General features: G+C 39.8%; 1 protein-coding gene across 6 annotated transcripts in view; it reads right to left on the bottom strand.

Annotated features, from left to right (window-relative positions):
- Positions 1-12,181, bottom strand: part of Usp47 (ubiquitin specific peptidase 47) — an 83,147-nt gene that overhangs the window by 13,905 nt on the left and 57,061 nt on the right. For all 6 annotated transcript variants that reach the window (XM_039078096.2, NM_001107542.2, XM_006230044.5 and 3 more), the window contains 9 exon segments: positions 10,718-10,849; positions 10,152-10,228; positions 9,411-9,466; positions 7,179-7,291; positions 6,391-6,495; positions 5,535-5,742; positions 3,878-3,993; positions 2,178-2,297; positions 122-899 (listed from right to left, as the gene is read on the bottom strand). In XM_039078096.2, coding sequence (XP_038934024.1) covers positions 122-899; positions 2,178-2,297; positions 3,878-3,993; positions 5,535-5,742; positions 6,391-6,495; positions 7,179-7,291; positions 9,411-9,466; positions 10,152-10,228; positions 10,718-10,849 — 1,705 coding nt within the window.

Below are 12,181 nucleotides of genomic sequence, written 5' to 3'. Positions count from 1 at the left end.
TGAACGAAAACTCAATCATCTTACAGTCCATGTCAGGCGGGCTTAGAGCTAAGCACTGGGTTGCTAATCAACGCTGAAGTGAGAAACACTGTTTCAGAGAGCCTTTCTCGCGAGTACATACATTTGTGTCCTTCCCCAGAGCCTTCGTCCGCAGTGTAGGGGTCAGCTTTGAAGTACATGTACTGCATCTCCCCCCTGCTCTTGCCACTCTCATCATATTCACTGTCAGTCCCAGAGTCTTCTTCAGCTGTGTCCCATGTCTCCTTTTTCCCTTCGTTTGCCTTAGTTCTTCTACTACTTGTGATACTGTGAGAATCGAGTCCATTGGCCAAAGGAATCTGAGCGCTGTCTGCATTGCACAAAGTGTCGCTGCTGTGACTAGAGCTAAGAATATCGCTGTCTACCGAACTTGTACTCCGGTCATTATTCACATCTGAGTCTGAGCGTTCTTCAGACTGAAAGTTTTCTGGGTCAGAAGTCTGAATGTGTTGTTCAAGTTCTCGATTATCCACAGAGGTGGAAGAGCCCCTCTCATTGAGAGGGGATTCAATATTCTCAAAGTCACTTGTCTCAGTGCTTTTGCTGCTGTCTCCGTTGTCCCCATCCTGCTGCTGCTGCAGTGACAGGCTTTTGAGTTTTTCAGTGCTCTCTTCTAGAATGGCATCCACAGACTTTAAACTTCCTGCAGGTCCCTTGGCTCTTTCACAGTCATCGTCCACATTACCAGAATCCCCTCCAGCTTTCTGGTATGCTGTCCTTTTCGAATAAGACCCTGGAGATTGTTCAGGCAGCAAAACAAATAACCGGATTGTATTTGCATGTCGATCCAGGAGTTTCCACAAGTGGGAGTCTGTGAAGGCTGCCTGGTGATCTACTGTCTCAGAGCTTTCAACAAACACCTAAACAGTAAATGAGAGGGTTACACTCCGTACTACGTTAGTAGCATTCTTATTATTCATAAGCACATCTTACCAACGAAAGACAGCATACTGTATGTCATAAGATCTCTGACATTATCCATAAATTTGACCAGACATGGTAATACTCTCCCAATCTCAGTAGTTGGAAAATAGAGGCAGGATAACTGTCATAGGCTAGCCTGTACTACGTAATGAGTTCAAGGCCAGGGAAGGACAAACACAAGACACTGTCTCCAAAAAACAGAGCAAAGCAAGGCAAAGCTAAGCTAAGCAAAGCAAAGCAAAGCAAAGCAGAGCAAAGCAAGGCTTAACCACAGATTTGACAATTAACAGTATGTTGGGTTTTGCATAAAAACCTATTACCATTTAATAAATATTACAGATTCACGTTATTAGTTAACCATTTATGGAAAAAAGTTGGGGAAAGGATTGTTCTGGCGCTCTTTACCCAAATTATCATTATCATGGTTTAAACATTTTACTGTGCACATGTGTGTATATGTGTATGGGTGTGCAGTACACATACAGAGTTCAGAAAAAACTTAAGGTAGTCAATTCTCTCTCTGCTATATATGTCCATGGGATCAAATTTAGGTTGTCTGGCTTGGCCACAGCATTTCTTATCTGATGAGTGCTCTTGCCAGTACACAGATTGCATTTTATTAACACACACACACACACACACACACACACACACACACACACACACTACAATACAGAATTAGTAAAATGATATTAAATTACATGTATTAAGTACAGATGCACCAAAATGAATGAATGGAAAGTGTGATAATAGAGGATAGCCAAGGAGGAAAAATCTGGACGAACCACACCATGAAGCAAGCCATGGTAGTGATGGCACACAGAGCAGGCAAAGGGGCCAAGGGTGGGGAGTCTCATACGTACACCTTTGACTTGGTGTGAAGGACTGTCTTAACAGGGAACTCAAAGATGGAAATGAGGGAGACAGTCATGAGGAGACTCAATCAAGAAGGCTCAGAAAGGTGGGTCAAACCAGAGTTTGACAAGTAAATCGTGTGGGAAACAGGAAAAAGTGCTCCTGGGCAGAGGGAAAAGGAGCAGCATTGAGGCATAGAAAGAAGCCCGACTGGATGGCAAACGATGGAAATTTGGGCTCCAGGCAGAGAGGGACAGTATGCTGCAACCAAGCTTACAGTCAATATTCGGCTTTACCCAACTTGTGCCCGCCCGGCCGCCCGCCTGCATACAAGACTCAATGAGAAGATAAAGACATGCCTTGTTACTTCTAAAGAAGCCCTCAGCCTTCAGGGTCTTGCTGGGCATGCTGAGCAGGCGCAGGTCGTTGTAGCAGCGCTCCAGCACGATCCTCATGGGTTCTGCAGGTAAGTGTGTGGCCTGCAACAAGAGTGTCAGTATACAGTGTGCTTCCAACAGAATTTTACCTGGACGTAGACACTTCAGAAGAGAAGACATGTGAAGTTCCTCAAGCTGAGGCCAGCAGGACCCTATGTGCCAATCCCAATACCCACCCTGAGCCCTCAGAAGAACTGTCAGAGAAAAATAATTTTAAGTAGAGATTTAACAATTTTTGGTTACTCAAAGGAAAAACTCTTAATCATCTTCATATTACTTATGTTATAAACTGGAACAAAGTAACACTTTCTAACTTTCAAGGCTTTTGCTTTTGACAAAACTCTGTGACTGCACTTGTTCTTTAAACATTTCCCCAATGAGGGTTATTAGCTTCATCACAGTGGGCTACTATTCTGTCTTGTCTTCTTTTTAATTTTTTTAATCCAATCTCAATGCTTATATTTTGCATTGGACTGAATGTTTGCATGTGGCACTTATTTTAAATGTATAGAATCATATAATCACCTACTATGCGTGTGTGCACAAGTTAGCCATCAGGTACTATAGCACACTATGATGTTATAACTGGCAACAGTGATAGAAGTATTTTAGCTTGCTGCTTAAACACAGTAACGGCTATCAAACCTGACAGACCTCACAAGATCTCTCACAACCAGAACACTTACTGATGGTTACGACACCCCTGTTCCACAGGAATTAAAATCCCATGGTCTAGTCCACTTGTCCAAAGAGACCCAATGTTTTGATCGTCTCATTCCAACTCAAACATTCAGAACTGGCCTATTCTCTGAGCTACTTTTAATCCATTACCTTCTTCCTGTTAAGTCTGCTTTGCTACCTCATGTTGCAATTAACATGTCACTAAGCCAGAGTGTAAGCACACATACCATAAAATAAATAAATGCAATAAAAACTTTTTTAGGATGGGGTGTGGTGGTGCACACCTTTCATCCCAACACTCAGGAGGTAGATGTAGGCAGATATAAGTATCTACTGAGTTCAAGACGAGCCTGGTCTACATAATCAGTTTGAGGCCGGCCAGCAGTATACAGTAAGATCCTGCCTACAAAATAAAATAAACACAAACAACTCACTGTACTTCTGTCTTCCTTTGAAACGTAGTAACCACAGCCTGGTGGTATCTGCCATATGCCTTTACCTGAATAATTTAAGCAGCTTTCTCAGAACCACCCCAAACTAGACTTCCATGCACCTTGAACACCAGTTTCATGTCACTGGACTTACTAATTCTGTGGCACACATCTGATATACCGCTACAACATTTATATAAAAATCATAGGATCTATTTACTGCTGCACCAGTGAGAGCCCCATTAGTGTTCAAAGCCCTTCTGTGAAACAAACTGAATTCATACCCCTAGTGTGTGCTTCACAAGAACTATAGTCTGGGTTAATGCTACTGCCCATACCCCAAAGCTACTCAGTCTGTTTTTTCTACCTCAAGTGTCCCTTTCGAGTTCAGTTGTGTTCTGCCTATAAATATTGCCCTTTTAAGGGGGAACTTACAACTTGCAACTACCATAGTGATCCATGCACACAGCAAGAACTCAGATAGATTTATGGTCTAATCTTACTGCTTACCTTTGAGATCAGCTGTTTGAACTCCAAAACTGTCTGATTTAAATAAGCACGCACTGTTACAGGAGCAGCGACAGTCTCTGCCTTCAGATCGACAACATGAACTTTCACCATCACTTCTATTGCATTAAAAACATAAAAATATAGCTGGAGGTTAATTTTTTAAAACTGTATTTTATGTGAGTAGTGCATTCTAAATGTGTTTCTAATAGATGGCAAAGAGAGTATGTTCTCATTATCCAATATATTAGGTTTACATTACTTCCATCTAATTTCATTAAAAAGCATTATTTTTGACCTCTGCATTCTTTTATATTACACATATAAAAAATACAATTCAGGTATTTCTTGGTCTTCTGCTTAGGATCAAATGTAAAATTTACTGCTCTTCTTAAAAAAATACTTCAAATCCCATGGAAAATTCTATGCCCAAACCAGTGTGGTTTATTTGTCTTTCTTTCATTTTTACATCATATTTATAACTAAATTTTAGTCACTTAAAAAAGAAACAGCACCTAGCATTCCATTTAGCAGTTATGTTACTGTCAATTCTCAATTTTCCCCTGATGCCGCTCACTTAAAGGACAAAATAGTCTAAGATCTTGATGATTAGTGAATAATAGAAATGACTCCTTAAATATTAATATACATCATAGTATTTAAAGTCTGTCTAAAACCTTTTTTATATTTATTTTGCATTGAGGGGTTATAACACACACACACACACACACACGAGAGAGAGAGAGAGAGAGAGAGAGAGAGAGAGGGAGAGAGAGAGAGAGAGAGTGTGAATATATACTTGTGGGAGTTGGTTCCCTCCTTCTATGAGTCATCTTGATGGCCTCGTCATGTTTTAGAAATTGCTTTTATTACTGATTCATGTAATTCTTTAATTATTGCATCCCTTTTATATCCCATTCGGAAAAAAATCTGTTACAGGGACTCTATACAAAGTGCAGAGTCTGGCTAATGCAAGCACCACCAAGGTTTCAGAAACGACAGGCAGGTTTCTTGGGTGATGAGTATACTTCATATACTTTGGACAGCAGAGCTGTATAAAGCAAGGAAGTGCATGGCTTCCATAAAGAATAGGAGAGAGAAGGGGGAGGGGAGGAGAAGGAAGGATGATGGCAGATACCCCTGGGACCTGAGCTGAGCTCACAACGAAGGCATTTCACATCATCAGACAGATGCTCCACGTTAAAGAAGGGAGCCCTACTCAAACCCTGAGAGGTCTTTCCTTGCTGCTGTTGTTCACTATTTAAATTTTGTGTATAGAGGTCTTAAAAATTCTGAACTTGGGGTTGGGGATTTAGCTCAGTGGTAGAGCGCTTGCTTAGGAAGCGCAAGGCCCTGGGTTTGGTTCCCAGCTCTGAAAAAAAGAAAAAAGAAAAAAAAATTCTGAACTTATGATGTGACCATCCCAGCCTCCCCACTCCTGGAATCACAGCACACAGCATGTGCTAACAAGCCCAGCAAAAGCTGGACTTTGGGGAGTGGGAAAAAAAAAAGCTGGAACTTAACTTCAAATTCATTGCTGACTACTTCTCAACCTGTCAAAATTATATTTAAGAACATATAAAAATTTAAATCATTTGCTTCTATTTGATCAAAATAATTTAAAATCCATTATAACTTGAGCATAAAATTTCTTACTTACCTCCAGGTTTATAAGACTGAAAAATTTGATCAGGCTTTCTTGTCTCCAACAGCAGATCAAACATGTACGTTGACTTGACTCCTCCTAGAAGCAGCCCCATTGGCGTATCTTCTTCTCCCTCATAGGATCGTTCCAGGTAATCATGAAACTCATCATATTTTACCAGGCGACAGCAATCCAAGGGAATCACGTCTTCTAAATCCATCATCTAACAAAACACAATCCCCCACAAAATAAAAACGTGTTTTTGTTTTTTTGAGAAAGAAGCATGTGTAACGCAGGCTAGACCTGAATTCACTATGCAAAAGAAGATGACCTTGAAGACTTGATCTTCATGCCTCCACCTCTTAAATGCTAGATTACAGCATTTGAGCAACCATGCCTGGCTTAAACATATTTAATTACCACTTTTCATTATTCCTAAACAACATAAACCATACAATGATGAAATTGTGTCCTTATCATGTTTATAGTTGTAGGATAAATCATCTCAATTTACTGTTGATTTACATGATGACATCTAAACAATAAAATAATCATCATAAGAAATTTCCTAATGGATTATAAATTCCATGAGGCCAAGACCCTGTCTTCCCTCTGTTATCTCTAATGGCTCATACAGAGGGCACTCAATAGATACCTCCTAAATAAACAGAAAGCACAAATAAATGTGTTTCTAATCTAACTCCAAGACTCAGAAGCTGACTAGCTTTCACGATCTACTGAGTATAGTCCAAAGCACAGCTGGAGGATGGAGGAAGATTAACGGTTAACATTCGAGGTACTTAAGTCATCTATTTCAACGATAAAGCTTTGGTGCTCTCTACATTAAAGTCTAACCAGCCACTAAACATACCTTATAAGCCATTTCTACTGCTTCCTTTAATGTCTTGTCCTTATGAACCTCCAACTTGTTTTCCATCATTACTTGTTTCACAGGATGTAAACAGAATAATTTTATCTACAAAACAGAAAATATCACCATCAATTCACTAGATCAAGGGTCCCAGCTGAATCCACTTTTCTTCATTGTCAAAACAATGTAATTAAAAAAAAAACATAGTTGGGACTATTCTTTCTTACTTCTATATTTGTAACCAATCGATTAAGTCTTATGTCTTAAAAAAAAAAACTCAAAACATCACTTTCAACAACTGTACAATTGCATGTAAGCATTTTCTTGACTTATAATCTGGTTGGTTTTTTCCCTAATTTGGAAAACACTGATTAATATGCTTCTAGTCAACATTTTTATAGTAATCTGCAAGAATTTCACAAGGTTATCTCTCTAAGGGAAATTATCTCCAAGAATATTATTTTTTGAGTATACTTAAAAAGTTTTAATGTGTATCGGTGTTTTGCTTGCGTGAATGTCTGCTCTGTGTGTACCTAGTACCCTTGAAGGCCAGAAAGGACGTCCAATTCCTTGAACCTGGAGTTATAGGTGGTTGTGAGCTGTCATGTAGGTTCTGGGAATTGAACCCAGGTTCTCTAGAAGAGCAGACAGTGCTTTTAACTGCTGAACATGTCCCCAGTCCCGTGTAAGGTTTACAAGAGAACAATGAGGGCAGAAGGACAGTAACTGAAGTGTGGCCTCCATTTCTGTTTCCCGGTACTTCTCTCCTCAAGACATGGGAATCAAACCTTGCATGTGTTTCGTTCAATTTCTCGTTGCCTCTTTTCCTGTTCTTCCAATTCTCTCTCCTTCTGCACCAGGTTCTTAATGTGTTCTGGGTACTCATCCACTTCCAGAAATTCTAGGAACATAAGAGAGTGTCGTCACTCAGGGCAATCTCCTGTACACGTTTTGTTCTACTGTGCTTCCATGGAAACATGTTCTATCCTCTCAAGGTAGAGCAGAGACAATCTTGGGGGCAATATGAAGAGCTATGGATAATGAGACCATATTCAGATGGAGTAAACGGCTCAAATCCTAGAACCCAGCAAGACGCCAACATTTAAAGAAACCTTGGAAACTTAAAGTCATGTTTTATTTCAAATTGTGCCATCCATCACCAAGGAACTCTGGTCTCAGGCAACTTTACTTCAAACTCAGCTCCTTAAGCTTATTAAAGACAATTGGGCCAAAAGGTACTGCCTAGAGAATGTAGTACGAATGAGTAAATGCTGCTCATGAAATTGTCACTACACTCTAAAAGCATTAATACCTTCCCTTTCTCCTCACTGAAGCCCTACAAGGCAGAGGCACAAAACTGGTAACTCCACAGTTTCATGTGACTTAAAAGTATATTTGAAACAATATGAAATCAGAACACTTGAATAAAGTTAATGATCACTTGATTTTTAAGGAGAGCAATGACTATCAGTATCATCAACCAATAGGATACGTAAAGAGGAAAAATGCAATGTTTCCAGAAATCAGCTCTAGTCTTTAAAACAAAACAAAACAAAACAAAACAAAACAAAACAAAACAAAACTTTCCCTTTTTCCCTCATGCTGTATGAACACATTCCTGTAATCAACTAGCTAAAAAAGCATTCCCAATCTGGTAACACAGTGCCCCCTGGTGTTTACCACAGAACTTGAGTGGATTAGTTAGCCAAGAGGGGCTGAAGCCCTGCACTGTCTAGGGCAAGGTTCATAGGATACATGGATTACAATCCTGGCTTTGCCTCTAAGCCAAACTACTACAGGTCCTGAAATATACACTGGTGAGAACAAAAACTAATAGTTGAAATAGATATATGAACACATCTGCTACTAAAACTAAAAATGCTGAGATCAAAGTTAATGATTACTTTTTTGAATTATAAAAATATGGGAAAACTCATCTGTGTATGTGTCTAGATACATACATACACATTCTAACATGTCTGCAACACTGTGAATCAGGAAGGATTAGCAAGAAAACCTCCCTCCCCAAGGACTAAAAACTTTAATAACAATCAAAAATATAAAGAAAAGGACACACACACTTTACACTAAGGATTATTTTTGGGAGGTCAGTGGGCAGCTCTGAAGGTTCTAGGCATGGAAATCAGGCATGGGACTTGGCAACAGCATCTTATACCAGTTAAGCCCATGCCCACCCTGGGTTTCTTAATAAAATATAAAGTAATTTTTTTTACTAGATTCACAAAAATTTGTTTGAGTTTTAAATAGAGATATGTAACTCTATTAAACAATTTCTGCAGTACTTCAGGCCACCTGAAGTTCTCTCACAAACTATGTAGCTACTAACCGAACCCAAAAACTTGAAACTAAAACAAGCATACTAGCTATGCTGCAAGCCCCTACAGTGTGCTTTCACTCATGAATTACAACCCTCTAAGGTGTCATTGTTTCCAGTCTACAAAATCTGCAAAGACTCAGAAAAAGTCAAGTGATTTGCTCTAGAACACACAACTGGTGAACTGTGATGCCGCACAGGGTATAAGCTTAGTTAAAGTTCTACCTAATCTGTTTAACGAAGAGAAAGTTTTCTAACAACCTTTGTCTGTGGGTAGGAATGCTTGTGTGTGACTGCATGTCCACCTGTGTATAGCACTGGTTATCAGAACTCTGGGACTTATGAATGCTAACTAAGAACTCTCACTGGCCTATGGCCTCAGCTCCTTTAAAATTACTATTTTTGCGATAAGGTCCTGTTAAATTGTCAGTAGGCCTCAGGATTGTAACCCTCCTGCCTCACCTAGCCTTCTAAGTAACTGGAATTATAAGCACACATCACTAGGCCCAGATCTATAGATTTATGTAAAATGTTTTTATCACCTAGTATTACTTCTTAACAGTGGTCTTAATTCACTCTCCCAGCATAAACTAACTCTAAGGTGTTAGCTTTGCTATCACCTAAAAGCAGTTATCTACATTTTCAAGACCTGCAAAGGAAATTTCGCCATGGGCTAGTAACATACTTGCATTTCTTGTTGGATCCTTCAGTCTGTATATCAGCATATATGCATTTGTTGAGCTAGGAGAAATACAACAAAGATTAGCAGGTCCTTTAAAATAGACAGTAGCTTCCATTTATAAGCACTAAATCTTTACTTGAAATATAATCATACCACTATTCACAGACACATTCACATTAAAACATTCCAGAAGGAAAGGAAAATCCTTTTTTGTCATCAATGGCACATGTATGAAAAGGTTAACACACTCCTTTTGGTAACATGATGAAGTTGTAAAGAAGGCTGTGTGTCACAATGCCTACTACAGCTAAGTCAGGGCTGGGCAAACTGCTTTGCTGGAAAGAACCAAGAAAAAAAACCCTTAGTCTCACTGATTGGTGGTGGCACACCCCTTTAATTCCAGCACTCAGGAGGCAGAGGCAGGCAGATCTATGTGAGTTTAAGGCCAGCCTGGTCTACAAGTTCCAGGATAGCCAAGGATACATAGAGAAATCCTGCCTCAAAAAAACCCAACCAAACCATAGCACACCACACACCACACCACACCAAACCCTCATTCTTTGTAGGTCAGATGGTCTATGTTGCAACTCAAGCTATGTTACAGTGGGCATCAGCCAAAAACTTATGGACAGATGCCCGTGGCTTGTAGTCTACTGACCCTTGGCTAAGGCTTTCCTAGTATGACCCACAGAGAAGCTAAACTTACTCCAGTGAATCAACACTGAAGTTCATGCTATTGCTTACCTTGCAAAAGCACTGGAGTAGTAGCCTCTGCTTCCTGAAGACCCACCGTGTGTCTTCTTAATGTCTTCTTGTGTTATCTATAAAGTTGTAATGTTACTTCTTTTTGGTAAGAACCATTAATGTCATCATGTAAATATGGACCTAATAGTCCCCCCCACCCACCCCCAAGACAGTTCTTAATATGTAGCCTGGCTGTGCTTGAACAATCCTCTATCTAAACCTTGCCAGTACTAGAAACTATGGGGTGAACCACTAAGCCCAACCCTAATCCAACCTTTCAGACTCTGACCACACAGATAGTTCAGAATTTATCAGTGGCTGCTCTGGTGAGTAAAGCTCAAAATTCCTAGCCCCACATCAATCACAAGGAATGCATAAGGAAGGGTGGGGACCAGAGGAAAGAGGTACCCCTGTTTTGGAAACATGTAACAAGCTCTAACAAAGCAGAACAAGGACACAACTAACAATGAAAGACCAGTTCAACTCGAGACACACCACCATAGGTATCTGGGCTCTGAATAAACCACCCTACTACTGAGTTAACTTCTCCACTTCAGGAGCCTTACCCTGCTCACATGTTGGTCATTGAAACTGTACCACTGATCGTCGCTGAAAGACTTTATGCAAGCATAATAGTGTCCCCCAGCAGCACTCCCTGAATGTACCATCACCGAGAAGAGCTCATACATCAGGGAGTTCTAAAAGAGAGAAGAAAAAGTTTGGAAGAGAAGGCTATAATAAACCCTTATTTGAAGCTCTATTTCCTATGGATTCAGAGTACATAACATGACAGCTATCCTTTGTAAACTAACTTACCCCACAGGTAACATTAAAATGGTAAGTCACCAAAACCTTATTAGTACATGACACTTTCATCCTTCATACTTGTATATGCTGTCTTGTGATCTTTGGAAATGTATCTGTCTATGTATATGTATCTATCTATGTATCTATCTGTATATGCTTGATTATTTAGGAAAAATAACAGTCTGCAATTTTGTGAAGTACATACTAATAGAAGGTTGTTTTAATTTGCATAGTCAAGATCAAGAAATTATCAGACAGGCAGTGGTGGTGCACACTGCCTTTCATCCCTGCACTTGGGAGGCAGAGACAGGTGGATCTCTGAGTTTGAGGTCAGCCTGGTCTACAAAGTGAGTTCCAGGACAGCCAAGGTTATACAGAAAAACCCTGTCTCAAAAAAACAAAACAAAACAAAACAAACAAACAAAAAAAACAAGAAAAAAAGAGATCACCAACACATTCCTTTTTTTTCCTTTAAATAAAATTCTATTTCTGACACTAATTGAAGTATCTTATAATATATTCATGCAGTATTTTTGATAAGTAACATTAATTTGCCATCTATAATTTATATTAATAATCAATTCAAGCCAGGCATGGTGACTTACTGTTTAAATTATAGCACCTGGGAAGCAGAGGCTGACATACCTGTGAGTTGAAGGGCAGCCTAGTCCACACAGTGAATTTTAGGATAGACAAGGCTCCATGGAAGAGACATTGTCCCAGCACGCCCACCCACACCTACACCTCTCCCCCACATCCAGAACTGTTGCTACTTCGGTACTAAGTCATTTTATGGCTCTTCTACTCTGAACATGCCTGATGCTGTCTACAATACACTCTTTTCTCTTCTGTTGGTATTAGAGACTGAACTCATAGACACTAGGTAAGTGTCCCAGTGTGGCTATATGCCTGCTCCTCTGTGCTACTCTTCATTCTGAGATAGGGTCTAAGTTGCCCAGGTGCTTTGAAACCCACTATGTTGCCTAGGGTAGGCCTCAAACTTTTGACTCTTCTAGACTTGTCTTCCAAGTGCTAGAATTATAAGACATGTGCCTCCACACTAGCTTGAATTACTTTTTCTTTTAGAAGCTTTGGCACTTCACACCCCCTAAAACAATTAGTAATACTAGAGACCCTGGCAACCAGTATTTTTATCTCTAAAATCAATAAGGAGCAACCAGACACATAGCTCAGGCCTTTAATTTAGCACTTAAGAGGCTATA

Source organism: Rattus norvegicus, chromosome 1, assembly GCF_036323735.1.
Source record: "Rattus norvegicus strain BN/NHsdMcwi chromosome 1, GRCr8, whole genome shotgun sequence".
Classification (NCBI taxonomy): domain Eukaryota; kingdom Metazoa; phylum Chordata; class Mammalia; order Rodentia; family Muridae; genus Rattus; species Rattus norvegicus.
Note: the sequence above shows the minus strand (reverse complement) of the source record. Positions and strands in the feature narration are given on the sequence as shown.